This window comes from Myxocyprinus asiaticus, chromosome 19, assembly GCF_019703515.2.
Source record: "Myxocyprinus asiaticus isolate MX2 ecotype Aquarium Trade chromosome 19, UBuf_Myxa_2, whole genome shotgun sequence".
NCBI lineage: Eukaryota > Metazoa > Chordata > Actinopteri > Cypriniformes > Catostomidae > Myxocyprinus > Myxocyprinus asiaticus.
In genome coordinates, this window is record NC_059362.1 from 11,591,770 (window position 1) to 11,616,240 (window position 24,471).

A 24,471-nucleotide genomic window follows, 5' to 3' on the forward strand; every position below is an offset into this window, starting at 1 on the left:
CCACATCCTGTCTGAAGGCAGAAGTGTGGAAACAAGACTAAAACCAAAACACTGTTTTGTTATTAAACATGACTTTGCACTCTTCTTACTTTTAATGTCACATCCACACACAATTCGAAAAATATACATTATACAGATACTGTAGCACTTCATTCATAAACAAGTATGTTTAGAAATGCAGATTTTATTAAATGATCGAATTGTTCAAAGATTAAAAATGAACTTGAATCAGTGCAAATATATCCATAATGAAGCATTGCTTCCATGATATGAAAACATTGAGGACAAAAATCATGAGCTCAGTTACTCTGTTACTCATATTTGCATCAGTAATCTTGTAAAGCTACATTTAGACCAGATGCTGTTCCCATAACAGCCTGCAGCAGCCCTACTTTAACATATTCATTATTCATAATATTTTGCAGCATTGCTGGTATGAAACAGTCATTCTATTCCTTCATAAAACAGAATTATGTGATCATGCACTTTGGTCCTCTACTTGTTATTCTGAAAGTTTAACTTTATACTTTAGCTATACCACGCAGTGCATATTTTTATTTGCATATTTGTCCATTTGAAAGCTAATGCAACTGCAAACATTACAATACATTTGCAACTAGATTTGCATTTGCTGAAGGAAATCCCAATGCTTGCAAGGCAGCAACAGAATAGTGTTGAAGCTGAGGTTTTAGGTTTTGGTTTTTATGTAAATTAATTGTTGCATTTGCTGATATCATGACGCTCATTGCGCATCTTTGTTTTCTGTCAGCTGCACGCAAGAATCAGCACATAGTCACTGTGCAGCGATTATAAATGGTTAAATATATGCAAGGAAGACAAGACCAGGCTTTTTTTTTTTTAGTAAGACTACATTAATGTTTCCTTTGTTAATAGTTTATAAAGGGGGTTCATATTCACTAATAATTCATTTACAAGTGCATTATAAATCAATATGCGGTTAAAACTACATGTGTAAAAAGGGTGACTTTCATGCAATACTTGCCAAATAGTGAGCCAATTTACCTCACATTGTGTAATATATGCTTAATAACACTTATTCAACATTAGCAAACTATGTATAAAAAGTTTAGTATGGTTTAATGGTCATCAGGCTTTATTGTATGATATATGCTGAGAATGAATATGAAGAACTAAGAAGTGTTTTTGTAGTGGACTTTAGGTAACTATAGGACTCTTTTAATATCAACGTGACAATCAAAGTGATAACACAAGTCAGTAAAGACATTACTGTAATGAATATAAACACAAACCAGACTGTAGTGAACTGACATAATCCCTACTTTTAATCTCACTATCGTAAACTCTTTTTGATGCATTTTGATTAATGTCAATATTAATAATTGTATTTATTAAGCATTTATAACATGTAAGTTAAAATGCTCACAATTTGGCAAGTATTGCATGAAATTGTTTTATTAACATTGTTATAACTGCATATCAGTGATTTATAATGCATTTGTAAATGACATAGTCATTAATAATCCCATTTATAAACAATGTTGTGTTAATGTAAAGTGTTGCCCTTTTTTCATATTTTTTTGCGCTGATTTAGTGAGGAAATCTGCAGAATTCTGCTAAATGGATTTAAACATAGTAAAATGTGCTAAATGGAGCTGAGAGTCTTACTGAGACCTAAAAGTATAATCAAATTTGCCAAATATTGAATAAACTAACAGGCGAGGGGTAGGGAATCAGTAGAACACAAATATACGGAGTTCTGCGGAAATCTGCAGAGCTTTTTGCGGAATGCACATGTATGGGCCTCATCAAGACCAATCACAATTCAGTTCGCAAATAGGTGTAATAAAGAAGACCAATCGCAGTTCAGAGTGCAAATATTAGGATGACATGTTTGTTGTCAACATTCTTTTAATGTAAGTCGATGAGAGATTTTTACATTTCTTAAAAAGTATAAAATTGACAAAAAAATAAATAGCACATCTACGGCTGAAGTTAGCTACAAATAAAGTTTAAATAGAGTCTGTTCGTCTGAATAAACTATAGCTTAAGCTTAGCACTTAGGGTTATAGGTTTAGAAAAAAGCCTAACCAGAATGTTTGAAGATATCAATACAGTTCTGCCTTGCAAGCACTGTAATTATGCTTTGATGTGAACAAACAATGATGGCAGGTCCATTAGCAGTTGGTCAGTTAAATGTTCTGTATGGCGGTCTAAGCCATCTTTCATAGTCATTCCCCTGTGACTCCTCTTCAACTTTGGGAATTACAGTAGGTTCACTACTGCTATCCTGAAGAACATCCAAGGATCATGTAGAGTTTTCTATCACCTCCAACACTGAGGATTCCACTGCAGTACAAATTACAATCTAAACTTTAATCTGTACCCATAACCAAGTCCTACTCAACCACCCATAGCAAAGAACCACATCACAGTAGCTCTGCCCCAGATTGCACCCACAGGCCTAGCAGTTTTCACCCCCAGCTAGGGCAGGGGTCGGCAACCTTTTTTACATGAAGTGCCATTTTTAATTTTCCTTGTTAATCAATGTGCCAAACTTCTTGTTCAAGCACCATTTCTGAGACTGTACTGAATTATTATGAGTACACAGGACAATGCACCTGAAGTCACAACGTCGCTGCATGCCCTTTATTTTGTATGGTAATGTATATCTGGAATTATAATGTCAAAATACCGTGAAACTGCAGAGTTGCATTCGCAATGCATGTAAAACAAACAGTAATAAAGCAATGGGGAAAGAAGCTCTAAACGCTATTTGTTAAAAAAAAAAAAAAAAAAAAAAAAAAGCCCAGATGGAACTTGTGACATAAATCAAGTATTTTTCAGCCTAAGTAAGGCACATTTTAATTACCACAGAAGCATGTCAAGTCTTAACCATCACCAAAATGCAGAATGAGTCATTTTTGTCTGCAAACGCTCTTCATGTGGAGTTCAAAGATGCGCTTGACGCTGGTGCTGATGCCCTGACGCAAATCATGAACGCGGCTTCATTATTACTGTAACAAAGTGGATAGCCACAGTTTGCGTGCTGATTCATATTGTGGAGGATGAAAGTTTAAGAAATGCAATGCCCACTGGAATGAATATGCAAACTATGTGGGGAATAGTTCTTTCAGTTAGTCAAACTCCCACTTAGACTTTGGAAAATGTTTAATGTAACTTGGATTGGTGCTATTTTAGTGCATTTCTATCTTTATACTGTGAAAGGCTTTGTTTGGAAAATGTTAATAAAGCATTATATTGCTACATATTGTTTTGGCCAGTAACCATATCACCCTGGAGCTCTAGACTGGTTACCCACTGAAGCTAAGCAGGGTTGAGCTTGGTCTGTACCAGGATGGGAGACGTCCTGGGGAAAACTAAGATTGCTGCTGGAAGAGGTGTTAGTGAGGCTAGCAGGGGGTGCTCACCCTGCGGTTTGTGTGGGTCCTAACACCCCAGTATAGTGACAGGGACACTACACTGCAAAAAGGCACCATCCTTCGGATGAGACGTTAAACGACGTCCTGACTATCAGTGGTCATTAAAAATCCCAGAGCACGTCTCGCATAGAGTAGGGGTGTCCTGGCCAAATTACCCCATTGGCCCTTATCAGTCATGGCCTCCTAATAATCCCCATCCCTGAATTGGCTACATCACTGTATTCTCTCCTCTCCACCAACAGCTGGTGTGTGGTGAGCATACTGGTGCCCCTTGGCTGCTGTCACATCATCCGTCCCCTCTTCAGTATGTAAAGCACTTTGAGTGTTGTGTCAGAAATGCGCTATATAAATATAACCTTCATTCATTTTGTTTTATTTCCTAAGAAATAAATGCATTTTGACAGAAAAAGAAGTATATTTAGAGTCAAATTTCAGCACTTTCAAAATCTGATTAATCGTGATTTACTGCGAAAAGTATGCGATTAATCGCGATTAAAAATATAAATCGACTGACAGTGCTACTTATTATAGACTGCGCTTCATTCACAAAAATTGCCTGTTTCCATTTACAAATGATGGAGAACAGCATTATAACCTGGCATATTTCCAGATGTGCGGTGTAGTCAAGCACAATTTCGTTATGTTAAAGAGATGACTCAGATAACGGTGGTCCGCTGCATTCTCCGCTATATAGCGCTAAGAATCAGCCCTCAAGATTGGAATTGCACTTGCAAATTGCGCACAGCACAGATTTTGTGGGTGCATTTGCGACGTTGCCTGATCTGCATAATTACTTTAGTGAATCCGCCGCTAAACTAGTACAGACAAGGCGTGCAAATAACCGGCACTTTTAACGGGCGCAATTCATTTTTACTTTTGAACTCCGCTATGTGTGTTTTAGTGTTTGCCTTTTTTCCTTAATTATGTAGTCTGAAAGTCACTGTCATTGTAGTTTAAGGAGCTGACATGCTTAGATGAACATTTCAAACATTGATAACAGTGTTTTCTTATATACACCATGTGTTGCAAAATGAAAAAAAGGGAATAAAGCAAGAAAATATAGGGTGTCATCTGCTATATGTGACCGAAGCAGACATGTTTACTTGCACGACTCACAGAAAGCGAAGCAAAAAGCTGCGCTGTGATATCAGCGGCTCGTGAAATGGTTTGTATCTGTTGTTGACTAGCATGGTTTCGTCACAGTTGAATAGTGTTTAGCTTCCCATTCAGCTCATAAATAAATAAACGTGCTGCGTGATTATGACGGTTTAGAACAAGTGGTAGATTGGCATGCCACGTGCAGGTGCAAGGGACTTCATATAAATAAAATACATACTCCTCTCTCTCGTTGTTAATGGCATGTCAGTGATTAACCCACCCTAGGTTGCCGACCCCTAAGCTAGACCATCACCAAACAAGCACTAATCAGCATAAAGCAGCCTGGAAATTCACACTGGTCTAAGCTGGTCTTTTTAATAGTGTTATCTCAGCTCCCCCTCATGAGACAAGGAGAGTGTGCCACTGGCAGACCTGCTGTCCCTCTGATTCTTTCATCTGGGTCCAATGTTCCTCTTGTTCCTCTGCGGTGCTGTTGAGGCCCAGAGCGACCCAGCCAACCCGTTCTCTCCTCTTCATGCTGCTCCGTCGGCTGTACACCGACACCTGCAGGGTAACCTCAGACAGCTGGAACAGTGCCACCTGGAATACAAATGTCTCTTTGTAGGTGGGGTTGGGCTGACCACGGCATACTGAAGTCTTACACTTGGACATCTCTTTCCCTTTGGAATCCAGCATTGTCAACTTCACATAGGTATCTGATAGAGAGTAGAGTGAGTTAGCACCATCTGGTGGTGAGGTTTAGCTCATGCACCATGAAGTCAAACATGGTCTGTGTTGGGTATAACATACTACTATACTACTCTTACTTTTTCTGCACTGATATGGCAGAAAAGGCAAGATTATTATGGTAGTTTGCTATTCCGAACACAGCCATGGGCGATGAAGCACACAAGATGCTCATTGGAACATTCTCAGATTATGCTGGATAACATGATCATCAGGTTTTGTTCATCCCATCTCGACTGCATTCTGTCATTAAATCAAAAGAGGGACATAGCCTAGAAATTCAAGAAATTCTGAAATTCATGTACACTTTTTGCACAAATTGTTATGCTTATATAATGCACAAAAAAAATTTATTAATTAAGAAAAAAGAAAAATAGAGGCATTTTCACAAGTGGTCGCAGACTTTTGGATCCCACTTTACAGAATATATACAGTATATATGTATAGCACATGATATCTAGCACAATGGAAGTAAAATTTATAGTAGGTTGTTAAGTAAAGCAGGTAAAGATGGAGTCTATTCAAGTAGGCAGTTTTGGACCTTTGAAATGGCAGTAAACTTACCTCTCATGATATACAGTTGACCACTAAAGAAGTGTTTTATACAACAAAACAGGCCAACTACAGGACAGACACAGAAAAAAGCAATATAATAGAGTGGCAGATAAAAAGAGAGCAGTTCAACAACAGGCAGAACACAGAAAAGGAAAAAGCATGCATGAAATAAGTTTTTCAGTTGGGAATTATGCAGGTAGATTGTTAGATCTCTTACTGGCCGGTTTATCGGTGGCAGAGTTCTTAAAATGGGAGCCCTTAATGACCTCGGCGGAGAGTCTGCCTGTGGTGGAGTTATAGAGGAGGCCGAGCAGGAGTTCTGGAATGGAGGATTCACCAGTGGAGCGGTGCGATAGAGCTCCTGCACTACGAGAGACACTCACTATTGACCCACAGCCCTGCAGAACAGTGACATTACTGATTACTAATCTAGTACCAGTGAAAGGTTTTTACATACCTGACTCAATGTATGTTTCTCTTAAAAGTGACATGTGGGTGAGTAAATTATAACATATTTTGATGCATGTATACACTAACTGAGCACTTTATTAGGAACACTATACTAATACTGGGTAGGGCCTCACTTTGCTCTCAAAACAGCCTCAGTTATTTGTGGCATGGATTCCACAAGATGTTAGAAACATTCCTTTGATTTTCTGGTCCATGCTGACATTATTGCATCACGCAATTTCTGCAGATTTGTCAGCTGCACATTCATGCTGTGAATCTCCCGTTCTACCACATCTCAAAGGTGTTCTACTGGATTCAGATCCAGTGAATGGGAAGGCCACTGAAGAACAGTGAACTCATAGTCATGTTCATGAAACCAGTTTGAGATTACTTTTGCTTTGTGACATGGTGTAGCCATGAAGGGATGCACATGGTCAGCAAGAATACTCAAATAGGCTGTGGCATTCAAGCGATGATTGGTATTAACGGAATTAAAGGCCCAGGCCTTTACACTTGGAAACAGTGGATCTGAGCATTGAAATTTCAGCAGTGATATTCGTAAACGCCAATGAAATCGAAGAGACTATATACAGCAACAGATTTACTGTAACACAAAATAATAACAATTCAGATTTACTGGCATACACACACAAACAACAACATAATCACCCTGGAAATTGACATGCTGCTTCTGAATGTTTATGTAACCTGAAATCGACCCATTTTTGCCAAATTATCAGATATTTTTCGACAAATATTTTTCAAATGTGTTCAACTTTCCTTGTGGCACTACTGATCGGGTGTTGCACGGGTTCTGGTCCCATGGGAATCAGGAAGTAATTGCATTCATATAAACAATGGTTTATCATTTGAGCATGATTTGAAGGTTGCATTTTCGCTCTAAAATAAAAATTTTACTCCACTGATAGTTAGGTTTAGGGGTAGTTGGGGATAGTTGGGGTTTGGGTTTGGGCAGTGTTTCTCAGTCCTTTGGAGGACCACTAACAATACACATTCTGGATGTCTCCCTTATTCGACACACTCAATTCAGATCATGGAGCACACTACTAACAATCTAATTAGTAGAATTGGGTGTGTTAGATACAAGAGACATCCAAAATGTGTAGTGTAGTGTCTGCACTAATTACACTAATTATTTATGTTTTGGCCTTCTGTTCAAACTAAGATGGCATTTTTGACAGCGAAAACTGAGCTTTTTAAAACGCTCTCCCAAGTGGATCCATTTGAAAATGCTGTCTTCGCACTGTAGTGTGGACAGAGAAAATGGAGAAATCTAAAAATGATTATGTCAGTGTGGACGGAGAGCGTTTCGAAAACAACTCACCCTGTAGACATTTCACCCAAAAAGGGTCTGGTGGCAGGGGTTTGTATTTCGGTAAGCACAGACCAAATTCAGCAGTAGAACTTTCGACCTACTGTTGCCGTATTCACTGTAGGATCAGCCTGCACACACACACACACACACACACACACACACACAATGCTCACCGGGACTGCTGTGCCAGGCTCCAGTGTGACAGGAAGAGCCAGCTTCCCCTGTAGGTTGAGTTTGGTGAGGTAGAACACCTTCTCCCCTAAAACCTTCTCCTTCTTCATACGCCGCACACTGTAGAGACGGAATCGGACAGCATAATCACACAAGGCCTCCTGTTCTACACACGAGAAGCGGAAGGTTTCTGTGAAGATGGGACAGGGTCCCCTCTGCACTCCTGTCTTGGCCCTCTGCTTCTTGGTGGGCAGTAGAACCAGGTGCACCTGCCAGGAAATGTTCCCCGTGCTCTTGAGGGTTGGAATATCCGTGGCGGCAGTCACCGTTACCGCAAGCCGCTGTTCGCCAGGGTCATACTCGAATGCCACGTCAAGCGTACCGTATTTCCCCAATACCTCTGGTTCATATGTTTCTGGAAGGGGTGGGATTAAGCTGTCCTGGTATAGAAAAGGATGGGGACAAGCGAGAAAAAGGAGATTGACAGTTTTCAGAATTTGTAATTTATGAATAGTCATGTAAAATACAGAAGAAACAGCTCAAATTCCTTGAGGAAGCCTGTATTGTTTGGTTCCATTTTTTTCATTTTTTTTTTTTTTTTTCAGAACTGGTTCAGTTTATTTTCAGAGCCGGTTCAATTTCTTCAAAAATAACAGAACCAAATATTTTTCAGTTCGGTTCTGTTAACGGTTGTTGAATGGCCACAATCTTCTGCCTATTTGGAATGAATACACTGTATTAAAATAGTCTTAGGTGCTGTTTACACCGAATGCCTCAACAAGTTTATTTTCTTTTTTCTTTGTGTGCTAGACGGACCTTTTTGACCACTGCGATGTGTCTCTTGTGATGAACGCTGTTCTGAAGACACAGCGCTTACAGTGTTTACTGCACTTTTAAAGTTGAAGTGTGTAACTTTTTTGGTTTTCAATATAGCGATTATTGATCGGCACGTTATTTTTTCGCTAAATGTTTTAGGCATCAATATATTAACATCAGCCGACATTTAAATTGGAAGCCTAATTTGTGTGCTTTCAATTCACTGTCAGTTGCATTCCATTCAATGTAGTCTGATGTAATAGCTTTGGGAGACCACAAGGGGGTGTAAATTTAACATTTACAGAAGCCGGTCGTGACATGAACAAGGCACAGGTGTTACACAAACATTACGGGACTTTTTGTTTGTTCTTTCAACAGCAGATGGGGACATGTATTTAAAAAGATATTTGAAAACAATGTTAATTTTTGCAATTCCATTTGGTGGCGCTGGTGGCAAAGAAATTACACACTTCAGATTGTTGAAATTAATGGTGAATGTTTCATTTATCACCAATCTCTCACAGGCAAACTCAAAGGCAAACTTACCAAATGTGGCCAGAATGAACCAAACCCCAGCCTGAGAATCCATGAACTGTCCTCCATGCTCCTCATAATAAAACCATCAGTGATATGACTCAGTCACAATGAAATTATATTTTAATAAACAACTGAAAATATTAGTTCACACAGGTCTAAAGGAGATTTTGTATTTCAAATAAACAGAAATGGAAAAAAAACAAGGAGAAATGAATGATTGAAATAAAAATATGTCTCAGATTATCAGTTTGGCCATGGAGAAAAATACTTGGGATGATAAACACACTTTGATTCAAAAAAGCAACGGATTTGTCCATAAAAAAATCCCATGTCGACAACATTTACAAATATTTGTCATAATAACTGCCGTCGACCTGAAACAAACAATTCTCCACGAGATACAACAACACTGTGCATGGATTTCAGTTTCACTGGTGAATATAAGTGTCTGAGGGTGGGGATCGTGATTCTCACAGAAGAGCACATCGGGGGAAACGGCGGGGGGAGGTGCTCACCTCCGGGCCCAAAACAGCCGTGCTGTCACTGGGTGCGTCCTCCTCATACTCCTTATTCATGTAACTCTCTGTGTCTTCGGGGTCTACACTGCCCTCGCTGACCTCACTGCCCACTGCTGAGTCACTGCGGCCCCGTGAACCACGTTTTAAATCGTCTTTGTCCCTGTACGGTGGAGGCTGAAGCTCATTCAGGGAACTTGAACCTTTTTTCTTTTTCACTGAATAGTGAGATAGAAATGCAATATGATTACATCCTGTTTGTAACATAGTTAATCATGAAAAACTGAAAAAGTTGCATCACAGTAAATTAATCAGGAGAAATCCAATTATTTCTAAACACCAGAAGAGGAACATAGGATTATTTCAGTCTGTATATATCTAACGACAAGAGTATCCTTCCTAAGGATTCCAAAGTAAAGAAAAAGTTTATTTTTAACAAGGTGCCTAATCACGTCAGTCCGACCATAATAGTTTGGCCTCAATAGATTGTTTTGTGAACCTGTCACAATGCAAAACAGGCTTTGCAAAGTGGCTCCTTTTATTATTTTAAAAAGTGTACAGAGATTCTCTCTAAATGCAAATGGAGCCCTAGGAGAGGGAGCACAACTGAAGGTCCGGGCAAGATTGACAGTCCGACAGTCCAGCTGAGCAACCAATCAGAACGTTCGTTTCAGACGCGATTGGATATTTGCTAACCAATCATATTTTCCGTTTCAGTAAGGGGCGGAACATTTCTAGCAACTACAGTGAAATGCTAATGCAGCATCAGCGCAGGAGTCACCATAATGTGCGCTGTATATTTACTTTGCTGTAAAATGTGAAAAAATGTATGCATTTAAAGGGATAGTTCACCCAAAAATGAAAATTCTCTCATCATACTCACCCTCATGCTATCCCAGATGTTCTTGACCTTATTTCTTCTGCTGATTGCAACTGAAGATTTTTAGAAGAATATTTCAGCTCTGTAGGTCCATACAATGCAAGTGAATGGTGGCTAGAACTTAGAATGTCCAAAAAGCACTTAAAGGCAGCATAAAAGTAATCCATATGACTCCAGTGGTTAAATCCATGTCTTCAGAAGTAATATGATAGGTGTTGTTGAGAAACAGATCAATTTTAAAATATTTTTTACTATAAATCTCTTTTTACTTTCACTTCCACATTCTTCTTATGTTTTTGGCAATTCCCATTATTCATGCATATCGCCACCTACTGGGCAGGGAGGAGAATTCATAGTAAAAAAGGACCTAAATGTTGGTCTGTTTCTCACCCACACCGGTCATACACATCTGGGATGGCATGAGGGTGAGTAAATGATGAGAGAATTTTCATTTTTGGCTGAACTATCCCTCTGTTCTAATTGTTAATTTGAAATATTATTCTTTTTAATAAACAAAAAAGTAATATTACATGACTTTTAATGTCTTGATATTAAGTTTGCTGCACAAACACACATCTTGATCATTTAAGTTTATACACTTTTTTTTATTAAAAACTAATTGCAGAATTAATTCATGATAAAATAAAAGTAGTGACAAATTATGTTACATATTGTATATTGAGCTGCATGGAATATACTGTATAGTAAATAGGTCTATCAGTTGTATAGGAAAGAAAAGAGTAAAAACACACATGCTCATACACTGGAAGCTGCGATATTACATCGCCCCCATTATAATATTAATCAACAAAGCTGTAAACAACTAATTTAAATGCATGTGATAGTTTTGTCTTGTCTTATGTTAACCATTTAAAATTCGAATTCATTCATTATTTTATCATTTGTTTATCTCATGTAACAACCGATTATGATTCAACTGACTTCAATTATTTAACTGATTATCTGCTGATTTTATTTAACTACTATACAAAGTGCTACAGTTAAAGAAACAAAGTGAGCCCAGTTTAAAATCTGTGGTCAACTGCATCTTAATTAAACAGTGTTGACAGGGCACTTCTCCTTGAGGTAAGGTAAAACAGATCCAAAACGACTCTGGATAACTAAATTGGTGTTTAATTACGTTGGTTTTAGTAAATACAAATATGTGTGTGTATGTGACTTGGCACAATGGAGTTCTTGTTCATTGTAAATATGGCAACGGGCGCCCCTGAAACCGCGACGCGAGCACCACCTACACCACACAAAACGCATGTGTAATGAGGGAGCGAGAGTTTTATATCTCTTGACATTTATCTTAAATTATGTACGTTGTTTTGCACTACTTTCTTTGCATGCCATTTCTTTCTAAGCTGCCATTGCTTCTAAGCACTTAAAACTGAAACAGAGAGCGCTCCCAGCCAAGTGCATTGATCATGAGAAACAAAGGCATGCGTGCTTTTCCGATAACTATGGGTCTTAGCTCTTAAGAGCGTTCTCTACATGTGAAGTTGCGAACGTTCTTTCCTTTTTTCTCATGCGTTTTCCAAACCTGCACAAATGCACAATGCACTTTTAAGTGCTTCTTTGCTGTCCATTGTGAAGTGCTGAAATCTGACCATATAGTGACGCTTATTCATAGATTTGTGCATAACTTTATAAATACTTGTAATTTAGCTCGCTGAGAAATGTTCAAAGTTATTTTCTTAAATAATCAAACTAATTAACTACAAAATTAAATACATCATTTTGTAATTAATTTTGTTCTGGAGGCTGTGGTCTACTGTTTTTAGACAATCACTTCTTTGTTCATCAAATGTGCATTTGCAATGTTTCATTTATCATCTGTGGGTCGACAATCAGGGTGCAAGCTTCTAGGGTCTGTGAAGACTATATAAGAAGTATAAAGAGGTTAACGTGTTGGCAGGCCTATTTCATGTGCACAATAGGGCGGTGGAAGCACTAACATGGGGTAAATGTACAAACATTAACTGATTAAGCAGATATCTGCACTTTGCGCCCAAACTGATCATCAATGCATAATAATGTGCGCGTGACAGCTCCCTGAGATGAGAGTTTGTAAAGTTAAGGAATGTGGGAAGACACGCCAAGATAGACAACTTCCCCATAGATACAGTGTAACACCGACATCATTCCTTCTGAATTTAATATCATGCGGCCACTTTGTACCAACTCGAGCATAAAGGTAGGCCTATTGTTTATTGATTTAGGCCTAATTAATATTTCATTCATTCATTTATTATTTTTTATTGTAATATATTATTTTATTTTATTTTCTTGTTTCTGATTATTTTTTTTCAAATTGAAAAACAAACTCAAAATGTACACGGCTGTTCTCTCTACCTGTAGTTTTGGTCTTCAGCAGTCAACACCTGATCGCATTGCACCACCTACTGGTGAGAACGAATAGCATCAGGTTGAGATTGTGCATCGGTACTCTGCTGCTTTTCCTGCAGTTCCCGGATGTGGAAGGTTGAATTTCCAACCGAATTTGAACCATTGAATTTGAGGAAGTGAATTTTGTTAAGCGAAATAGAACAGGCTGAATTTTACCTGTCGAAAAATCTAGATGGTATTTTCAAATGAACTGAATATTTTGGAAAAGAACTTTGGAAGGTGAATATTTATTGTTTAATTTTTAATAATGAAATTAGTTGTGAAATGTTTCCAAATGAATGTTCCATGTTAAATTTCAGCCTTCCAAAATGCAAGCTCTGTAAATTCAACGCATTTAAATGCACGCACTGATAATACAATGCATTTATTTTTTTCGATTAGAGCAATTCAACATGCTTTTATGCTTTAAAAACTTTAGTCATGAATTGAATTCCATAGTCTTCTCAACTGCCCAATTGCAGACCGCTTGCAAGTAGCTCTTAGTAGCCAATCCGAACACAGGAGGCAGGACCTGCCAGCATACGGGTGGGGAAAAATATAACGCCTACCTCGGCGCTACGCAACACGACGCAATGGCTGCTTCTAGCGTAGATGGCTTCAATGCTTATAATGGCATCTATTTGCTTTTGATGCGACGCAACACTCGCGTTCAGTGTAGACAGGGTGTAAGAGTAATTAATCAGTATTTTATTAATAATACTACACAACTGCCTAAGATATTTCCTTATGACTGTCAAAACCTGTAAAGGTACTTTTTTCTCACCATGATCGACTGAGGTGTCACTGCTGCAGTCGTCATTCTCAGCATCTCTGTTTCTCCACCCACTTCTCTGCTGTTGGGAGGGCGAGTCTTTGTGTCTTTTTGGTGTCTCGTCCTCACTCTCAGATGATCTTCTCTCTGGGCAACCACCATCTAAGAAAAGAAAGAGCAGATTAACTGACATATACAATGAAACAAAATGAAACAAATAGAAAAACAAAGAATAACTAAACAAAACACACACACCCCAAAAAAAAAAACAAGAACAATAAAGAAAAAAAAAGTTAACTCTCTACAATAAGGCTCTATTTGTTAACATTAGTAAATGCATTAAGTATCATGAACAATGTGTTCCTACAGCATTTATTAATCTTGGTTGATGTTATTTTATAACAATTGTTCATTGTTAGTTCATGTTAGTTCATAATGTGTTAAGTAATGTTAACATATTCATCTTTCAATTTTAAATGTTTTATTACTAAATGCTGAAATTATCATTAAACGAGATTAATAAATGCTGTAAAAGCATTGTTCATTGTTACTTTACGTAAACAAGTAATGCTGACAAATCTTCTAGTGAAGTGTTACCAAAAATATGCAAAATGATATGCAATTAGCCTTCTGAAAACTGTTTGTAGATCTGGCTTATCTTAAAAGTGAAGTGTGCCACTTTAACAACATAATAGTGGTTTCCAAACAAGTTCCTGAATACTGCCATTTTTTTTGTTTTTTTGTTGGACAAACAGATAGTCCTGTCCCAATCTCATGCAACTGACATATCAGGCCACTAAAACAAACAGCACAATATTTTAAAAGCACCAGCAATCCACAATGTTAGGGTCTTTGGGAAGTCAACCTAGAAATGGCTTACTTATAATTGTCTCTGCACATTAAACCGGAATAAGAAATTAAGAAAAGTCATTTAACATTGAGAAAATTACACAGTTCATCTTTAAAACAACTAAAACATCAGTCAGGAGTAAGACAGCAAGTATTATTCAAGAAGGAAATTATTAGATGTTTTGAGAAGAAACCGTTCATTTGTGGACGGAGGTTTTGAACTTTGGTTCAAAGTGGAACCGAAGGAGCAACGAAACCAAAGAAAACCCTCCAGAACTGCACAGCAAGTCCAGCACACAGCCTCACCTTTACCTTCTTTGCCCTTCTTTGGTTTTGAAATTGACTTTGAGTTCTTTTCCTGAGTGTCCTCCTCCTGGTCTTCATCACTGTTAACTTTTCCTTTCTTCTTATTTAGTTTGACTCTTGATGAGCACCCATTATCTTCTTCCTCTTTTTTAGGTGAAGACCTTGATCTTTTACTTTCCTCATATGATGCTTCATTTCCATTTTTCCCCCTGCTTATAGCTCGGGTGTCATCTTCCTCAACATTGTGCTCTCCATTCTTTTCATACTCTGCTTTTGATGTATTTGGACCACTAGACATTTCGATAGAGTCCTGCTCATCTTGACCACTACCTGTGTGCATCGCATTAACGCTTCCATCGTGGTTGTCACCTTCATTCTTGTGCTTGCCATGTGAGAAGGCATTCTCTTTCTGAGTGGCAGGCTCTGCCTCTTTTGATGCTTGGTCACCATTGCCTTTCTGGTTGTCTGAGGACTGAGATGTGCCTTGTGGTTGGTTTGTGTCCTTTTTTTTACGATACCAACCTTTAGAGGGGGCGTAACACCACTCCCATTCCTCCTCCTCAGATCTTCTGGCTTCCTCTTGCCTTTCTCTCTCTCTCTGTAATTCCTCTTCATCTATTTCCATAGTCCACATCGAATTCTTCTTTGACTTTCGGCTCTTTCGCCCTTCTCCGTCAGTCCCTAGGTCATAAGCTTCTGTCTCCTGACGCTTCAGCTTGCTGTTTCTCCTCTCTTTTTGGACTTCATCACCTCCAGCCTCCTCTTTCCTGGATTTATCATCCTCTTCGGCCTGTACTTTGTTGATGATTGTATTGACCTGCTCTGTTAGTTGGTCACTAACTGTGTAGGTGACGTCACTCACAGCTGTGGACAAATCGTCCACGGCAGTAGAGACGGTGTTTGAGACAGAGTCCAGGAGAGAACTGACTGAAGGGAGGCTCTGTTGGAAGCTCTTGAAGAACGCCATTGCTTTCTGCCCTTGGTGTGTCTGCTACTGTAACTTACTGCAAATTCTGTTAAAGAGTCAGGTCTCATGTTAAACATAAGGATTTTTCATTAATAACATTTTGTTAAGCATATCCTGTTTAAGGAACACAAATTACACATAGGGCACTATTTTAAGACCACTATGTTTTAAGTGCTGTGCTATGTAATAAATCACAGGCACAGATTCAGTGGGCATGGCCATAAAGTTTTGGTATTTTCGTGAAAGCATGTGCTAAGCCTTAGGCATTAATGGGTTGGTGAAATAGCATGTGCAAAGCGTGAATGGGTTTGGTCAAGAGCAATTTAATTCTGAGGTTCCACTTCCGGCTATCCGACTGTCTGTGTCCTATAATATACTGCATTCCTTGTCAAGCAATGTAGATATAAATGAAGTCAGCCTATATATGAATTTGGTAGTGAAAATGGGCTGTATGCAATGCATTAGAAGAATAGAAATATCGGCCATTTGTGTCTTATGTTATTTTTCACGTTCACTGCATCCTTGTTGAATGTCAGGCATATCTCTATGACTGTGACATACTCCATATATACGCATGGGAAATGTGGTGCTCGTAAGGACTAATTGGATGTAAATTATAGATAATGTAAGTATAATTGATCATATTCTACTTCCACACAAATCATGGCTAGTATTAACAGTGATTGTCAGGGACATCATTTTATGTGCCACTGTAACTCTGGAGTTTGAAAAATGTACTTTGATAGCACCTGCTGGTGGAATCCACAAACTGCAGAGGAGTTCTGCACTGAGAATAGACAGTTCTTAGACGTCTAAAGCACAATGACTTATTTCTCGCAAGAGCAAATTAGTTGAGCACACTTCAATTTCATCAACCTCTCATACAGTGGCAAGAAAAAGTATATCAACCCTTTGGAATTATCTGCATTCATGTATAAATGTGTCTTAAAATTTGTTTTGATCTTCATCTAAGTTACAATAATGAACAAACTTAATGTGTTTTAAAGAATAACACACAAATTAATATAATGTTCTTGTACATACTGAATACATCATTCAAATATTCACAGTGTAGGTTGGAAAAAGTATGTGAACCCTTAGGCTAATGACGTAAACAAAAGCTAATTAGAGTCAGGAGTTGGCAAACCTGGCATCCAATTAATGAAACGAGATTGGAGGTGTGGGCTGGAGCTACTTTGATTTATAAAAACATTTTGAGTTTGCTATTCACAAGAAGCATCTGCTGACGTAGACCATGCCTCGCAAAAAAGAGATATCAGAAGATCAAGAATCATTGCTTTGTATAAAGCTGGAAAGGGTTACAAAGTTATCTCAAAGAGCTTAGATATTCATCTGTCCACAGTTAGACAAATTGTCTATAAATGTAGATGATTAAGTACTATGGCTACTCTCCCTAGAAGTGGCCATACAGCCAAGATGACTCATAGGGCACGTTGCAAAATGCTCAATGAGGTAAAAAAGAACACTAGAGTGACAGCTAAAGAATTGAAGGTATCATTGGAACTGGTTAACATCTCTGTTCCTGAGTCTACTATACAGAAACATTAAACAGGCATGGTGTCAATGGAAGGACACCACGAAGGAAGCCGCTGCTTTCCAACAAAAACATTGCTGCGTGGCTGAAGTTTGCCAAAGAACACCCTGACACTCTACAACACTTCTGGGAAAATGTTTTGTGGACTGATGAAACTAAGGTTGAAATGTTTGTGAAGAACACACAGCACTATGAATAGCGTAAAAAAAGGCACCGCATACCAACATTAAAACATTATGTCAACGGTGAAATATGGTGGAGGGAGTATCATGATTTGGGGCTTCTTTGCTGCTTCATGGCCTGGAACACTTGCCATCATCGAGGGAAAAATGAATTCCCAACTTTATCAAGATACCCTACAGGAGGGGGCCTGGGTGCTCAGCGAGTAAAGACGCTGACTACCACCCCTGGAGTCACGAGTTCAAATCCAGGGCATGCTGACGTCTCCTAAGCAACCAAATTGGCCCAGTTGCTAGGGAGGGTAGAGTCACATGGGGTAACTTCCTCGTGGTCGCTATAATGCGGTTCTTGCTCTTTGTGGGGCGTGTAGTGAGCAACGCGCTCAACAAGCCACGTGATAAGATGCGCAGATTGACGCTCTCAGACACGGAGGCAACTGAGATTCGTCCTCCACCACCCGGATTGAGTCACTACACCATCACGAGGACTTAGAGCACATTGGGAATTTGGCATTCCAAATTGGGGACAAAAAGGGAGAGAAAAGAAAAAAGATACCCTACAGGATGTCAGGCTGGCTGTGTGCCAGCTGAAGCTCAGTAGAAGCTGGGTGATGCAGCAGGACAATGACCTTTAACATCAAAGTAAATCCACTACAGAATGGATTCAAAAAAGAAAATGCACCTTTTGAAGTGGCCCAGTCAGAGCCCAGACCTTAACCCAATAGAAATGCTGTGGAATGACCTCAAAAGAGCCGTTTACACCAGACATCCTAAGAATATGGCTGAGCTGAAGCAGTTTTGTAATTCCTTCTGAAAATTCCTTCTGAACATTGTGTAGGTCTAATCCTGCACTACCGGAAATGCTTGGCTGAGGTTAATGCTGCCAAAGGAGGATCGACCAGTTATTAAATCCATGGGTTCACTTACTTTTTTCCACAGGACTGTGAATGTTCAATGGGATGTGTTCAATAAAGACATGAAAGATTATAATCATTTTTGTGTTGTTAGCTTAAGCATATTGTGTTTGTCTATATTGTCAAGGTCAAGGTCAATTTATTTATAAAGCAAATTTAAAAACAACAAGTGTATACCAAAGTGCTGCACATAAAGGAGTAAAACAAAGAACATAGTCATAGAATAATACAAGATACAAGGACAAGCAATAAAAAAAAAAATCACTTTCACTCAAAAGCCAAGGAATACAGATAAGTCTTAAAAAGTGATTTCAATAGAAGGAGCAAGTGTTTGTCTATACTTGTGACTTTGATGAAGATGAAATCACATTTTATGATCAATAATGCAGAAAACCAGCTAATTAAAAAAGGCGCACATACTTACCTTGCCATTGTATATACACCCGTTAAAACAGTTTGCGCATATACACCCACAGATGGTGTGAGCAGTCCCACCCACCCCCAGCTGGCTCAAAAATTGCACTCGGATTTAGCACTCTCATGAAAATTAGATAAGACATAGCGCAGGCACATAGTGGGATTGCCTGATGCATGAAGGATAAAAATTTTGACCAAAATGAGATATCTTATAAGTTTGCTTAATATCGCTACCAGCAATCTAAGACAGTCCTTAATGCTCTTTAGGAAGACTACGATTTGAGACACAGCCATATAATTACTGTATGAAAAGTGCACAACATTCAATGAAATCCCCATATTTACCTTGCAAATCCTTGTTAAAACCTTCAAAACAAGACAGATCACTGCTTGGGCTCTCCACTGACAGCTTGCTGCTGAGGTAAAGAAAAAAGAAAGCGATCAAGCCCATAAAGACAGCAATGGAGGACAGGATGCCTAGCAGTTCAGGAGATACTGAGGAAAGAGAGAGACAAAAAGAGAAAGCAGGATAAAAGCTGAAAAAGTAAAGGTCAAGAGCTGAGAACATGATCTACTTAGATAACAGACAAGCAATGGTGATGGTGATGTATGCTATCATGAGTTCCTCAGGTATTGATAGGGCAACAAACCTTGGTATAATTTTCTTTAAAGGGAAGTCACAGTATCTACAGTGCAAAAGTCTTAGGCACATAGATGTTTCACAAAAAACATTAGTCTTAAAATGATTTTTTAATATCTTTTGCTTTAGAGTGTTGATAGGAAATATCAGTTTCAGATTTCCAAACATTCCTTTTGCAAATACAAAAGAATAGAAGTAGAGTCCTGCAACAGATGGTATGTCCCCCAAAGCTGTTTGTGTGTAGATCTTTCATGGATCAAGGTATCTAGAGCTAAGCGTTTTGAACTTTAGTGAACATTAAAGTACAGCAAAGAGTAAAGCAATTAAAGTAAAACAAAGATATACTTTCTCTGCATCTTCAACAAACATGAAATATACATTAGCCACAGTTTATGTGAAATACAGCTACAAAAACTCTAAAACCTGTCGACAGTTCAGCAAATATTACCACAATATGTAGGTAACAGAAGTCCATCAATGTCTCAAATCCAACTATCTCTTTGTTCATTCAGTTTGTAGAGTTCAAGACCTTTATATCTCTTCTGTCAAGGTTCTTTATTCCATTAATCAGTTGGGCCATGATATTCAAAAGTTTTTGCCTTCCAGGTCCTGCAGCGAGTGAATCTACAGCACTCGTCTTCAATCTATCTTTCCCAACTCTGAATAATTCACTAGTCTAAGGTAATTGGATGCCCCTCCACACTTGTGCACACAATACCTCTGGACCTTCCATTGTAACCTACTGTACATTAATTTGAAGTTGGAATGAGCAGTATGCAAATGGTAAATACGCAATTTCCTTTTATTTGGACAGACGTTCATGATGTGGATTAATAAAGGCATTGCATGGATATTGTGGAGTTCACAGAATCTTCCATTAAAATAAATAAACATCTAGATTTTTACATTAATTGAAGAAAATATGAGTGCTGTTTGGCCAAAACTCAATGCCTTGATGCCATGGTGGCTGACAGAGTGTTGCTATTTGGTTGCTAGGTTGTTATTAGGCATCACAAGGTGTTTGCTAGGGAGTTATAGGTGGTTGCTGGGTGGTTACTTAATGATCTAAAGAGCCCATGATTGCAGATAGCAAAGCCATAACACTCCACAGCTTCCTTTAAAGGTGTAGTTACATTTACATTTATTCATTTGGCAGACACTTTTATCCAAAGCGTCTTACGAAAACATAAGCGAATCATCTTAAGGAGCCAGTGATATGAAAAGTGCCATATTATAAAGTTTTGATGTGTTTTTAGTCGTTTTGTGAAGACAGAGGGTGAGTCAGCTTCATGGATGGAGTTGGGAAGGTCATTCCACCAACGTGGTATGATGAAAGTGTTTTGGTGCCTCTTAGTGTTGGTACAACAAGGCGACATTCCTTAGCCGACCGCAGGATTCTAGTGGGCGTGTAGCACTGCAGAAATGATTTTAGGTATGCTGGAGCAGATCCAGTGACTGTTCTGTATGCCAGCATCAGAGCCTTGAACTTGATACGTGCATCAACCGGCAGCCAGTGGAGAGAGACAAGGAGTGGTGTAACATGTGCTCTTTTTGGTTCATTAAAGACCAGACGTGCTGCTGCATTCTAGATCATTTGCAGGGGTCTAATTGCACATGCAGGGAGGCCTGCAATGAGAGTGTTACAGTAGTCCAGTCTAGTTATGGCAAGTGACTGAACAAGAAAGTTGTGTGGCATGTTCAGAGAGAAAGGGTTTTATCTTTCTGATATTGTAGAGTGTAAATCTACATGATCTTGTGGTCTTTGAGATGTGGTCTATGAAATTTAGTTTGTTATCGATGGTTACCCCTAGATTTCTGACCGTTTTGGAGGGCGTTACTATAGTGCACCCCAAAAATGAAAATTCTGTCATAATTTACTCAGCCTCATGTTGTTTCAAACCAAACAATGAAAGTGAATGGTGACTGAGGCTAACGTTCTTCCAAACATCTACTTTTGTGTTAAAGGGAAGAAAGTGAGTAAATGATGACAGAATTTTCATTTTTGAGTGAACTGGCCCTTTAAGTTGGCTTAATATTTGACATTTGACTCTTAAACACATGCAGCGAGTTCAATACAAGTTAAGCTCAACAGACAGCATTTGTGGCATAATATTAATTACCACAAAAATTTATTTTGACTTGAGGCACTTACAAATGAAGAGAATGGGGCCAGTCTGTACATGTTAAAATTAGGGCTGTCGATTTAACATTTTAATTCAGTGCAATTAATTACATTAAAAAAAAGTCTTTAAAAAATTAAAGCAATTAATTATGTCCCCAGACCATAATAAGGAAGATTCCTGAGCAATTCAAGCTTGAAGTACCACCTGTTTTCTCCAAGGGACAGTAAGCGAAACTTCAGCTGTATAGGCAATGCTCAGCTTATACAGAGAACAATCCAACCCTTCAGCAGACAGCACAACACAAGGACGCGTTCTTGCATTCAAAACACAGCTTGATGGAGTGTAAATCTGAACTTAGGGATCTCAAGACATGTTTTTGTAAGTATTAAACTACGTTTAACTTGACACAGCGGCATAAAAATGGTATGTTTATGATGCAACGCAACCAAAGTGAGATGCTCCAAAAGCATCCGTCTGGCGCAGGTGTATACTGATGCGTCCTTAGACAAAAACTTAAAATAAATCTCAGACTGATTGACAAATTCAATTGCAAAATGGATTGCTGTGAACTGTAGGCCAATGACTGGCTTATGTTCAATAATATGCAATTAAACAATAAATTGGATTCTAAAGCTACTTTTTGTATTGTCTTATCAATGCTTTACTCGTCTGCCACAATAATGTAATGCATTTTAATTATCTGAATATTATTTTTTTTATAACATTAAAACCACCTGCCTAATATTGTGTAGGTCCCCCTCGTGCCACCAAAACAGCGCCAACCCGCATCTCAGAATAGCATTCTAAGATGCTGTTCTTCTCACCACAATTGTACAGAGTGGTTATCTGAGTTACCGCAGCCTTTCTGTCAGTTCGAACCAGTCTGGCCATTCTCTGTTGACCTCTCTCATCAACAAGGCGTTTCCATCCGCAGAACTGCCGCTCACTAGATGTTTTTTTGTTTTAGATGGGCTGGTTTGAGTATTTGTGTAACTGCTGATCTCCTGGGATTTTCATGCACAACAGTCTCTAGAGTTTACTCAGAATGGTGTCAAAAACAAAAAACAACTGGTGAGCGGCAGTTCTATGGACGGAAACACCCTGTAGTATCAACAAACCCTAAAACCACTGTAAAAATTATGATTTAAACAACTTTACAGCTCAAATAATACGAGTTTTAACAGAATAATTCATGTTAGTACTTTGATAAAATTCTAAGCTTCACATTTTTGCTTTAAACCCTTAAACAATTGGCCTCCTTCCATTGTGAGTGCCTCACTGTAACCTTGATTTGTACTTTTTTAAATAAAAGGAGGGACAAGTTGAAATTATTTTTGTGACAATCAACATTATGCCACAAATGCTGTCGATTGAGCTTAACTTGTATTAACCTCGTGCGACCCCGCGGCCTCATGCGAGGACTCGCTATTTTGGATTCGCTATATGCAACGCATAATTTAAATGAATTTAAACCCATTGCATACTGTTCAGGACACTCTAAGGAGTCATTTAATGGTTAAACTTCTGACACACGGAGTCACGTGACCAAACATCATGGTGTTGATTTCTGTGAACTGCTTCAATGAGCACAGCGTCAACAAAAGTGCCTCTGATAAGAAACCTCTTCAATTTTTTTCACTGAAACATGTTTGGTTGTAAAGAAAAGCATCTCTAGTTTCGTTTGATTTGCTGCTTTAAATGTTTCGTTCATTTTTCGCAGTTTGGCGCCATATTGTTTGTTAACACTGTACAATATGATGTTATTCATTAACATTAGTAAACTATACAAAATGTTATTTTTACATGGTTGGCAGTGATTGGATGATGCTGGACATTACTTTGAATAAGAATTATGTATTCATCGTTCTAGAAAATCAGCTGTAATGTCTATAACGTATCAAAAACATGAATAACCAACACTCCTGGACACACAATAAACTATTTGATGAAAACAATTTGACTTTCTATAGCTTGGTATTTCTTAAAATTTCACAACATAGTTCTGCTGTCCACATATGAGGACATCAATTTTTAGGGAAACAATTTTTTTATTTTTGCTTGTTTATTAGCTACTATTTACAAATCAAAAAAATGATATGGAAAATGCACACTGAAGTCATGCAGGTTAAACACAGAATATTCCTTTTAGTTAAGAAAAAAACCTTAATGACAATACACTACTGTACAATTATAAAAACTAGTTTACCTAACTCACAGGGTTTCTTGTAACCAAGCCCTTCTATCTCCTTATGCTGCCAACTATGTTACAGTATGTAACAAAATCATCAGCTTTGCTCTGTGGCTTTGCTATACAGAGACTAGGACATGATTATTTAAATATCAGCAACTAAGTGGTAGAAATTCTGTTGTTTACACATAGGTCTTCCTGCTCATTGTAACATAAGCTTTAGCCTTGAATTAATAATGACTCTTGTTTTTGTTCACCTAACTTGATATCTCATTCATTATTCTTAAGAGGATGGCACAAGGGAGGTGAAAGGGTACGGCAGTTTGTTTATAGTTCATTCATTAGGTAGTATAATTATATTATTACATTGTTTATTAACTTATACAGCAAATGTACAGTAGCAATCAGAGCATGATATTAAGGAACAGGAAGATGCTTTTTTAACAGGAAGTTGCTCTCACCTCTTCTAGCACAAATGAGTTCGTGAACACCACAGCTCCGCCCCCCACCTGCGGACAGAAAACAGCATTTAAAAACGAACTTGCAATTACGCAAGAACCTGCTAACTATCTCTGGCATCATAGCTAGTGTACATATTATTGAATCAGTGCAGGTCATATTCTGCATGCACACTGCAGGA

At 38.4% G+C, this 24,471-nt stretch overlaps 1 protein-coding gene across 2 annotated transcripts in view; it reads right to left on the bottom strand.

The window, feature by feature from the left end:
- Positions 1–52: 52 nt before the first annotated feature.
- LOC127410211 (synaptotagmin-14-like) overlaps positions 53–24,471 on the bottom strand; it is a 28,843-nt gene continuing 4,424 nt past the window's right edge. The window contains exons 2-10 of one of the 2 annotated variants that reach the window (XM_051645356.1): positions 24,293–24,340; positions 19,226–19,375; positions 14,849–15,861; positions 13,706–13,855; positions 9,648–9,865; positions 7,782–8,219; positions 6,040–6,220; positions 5,832–5,888; positions 53–5,236 (exon numbers count right to left, since the gene is read on the bottom strand). In XM_051645356.1, coding sequence (XP_051501316.1) covers positions 4,920–5,236; positions 5,832–5,888; positions 6,040–6,220; positions 7,782–8,219; positions 9,648–9,865; positions 13,706–13,855; positions 14,849–15,815 — 2,328 coding nt within the window. In that variant the 5' untranslated portion in view covers positions 15,816–15,861; positions 19,226–19,375; positions 24,293–24,340 and the 3' untranslated portion in view covers positions 53–4,919. The remainder of the gene's footprint in view (positions 5,237–5,831; positions 5,889–6,039; positions 6,221–7,781; positions 8,220–9,647; positions 9,866–13,705; positions 13,856–14,848; positions 15,862–19,225; positions 19,376–24,292; positions 24,341–24,471) is intronic. The other variant, XM_051645357.1, reaches the window with a different exon arrangement.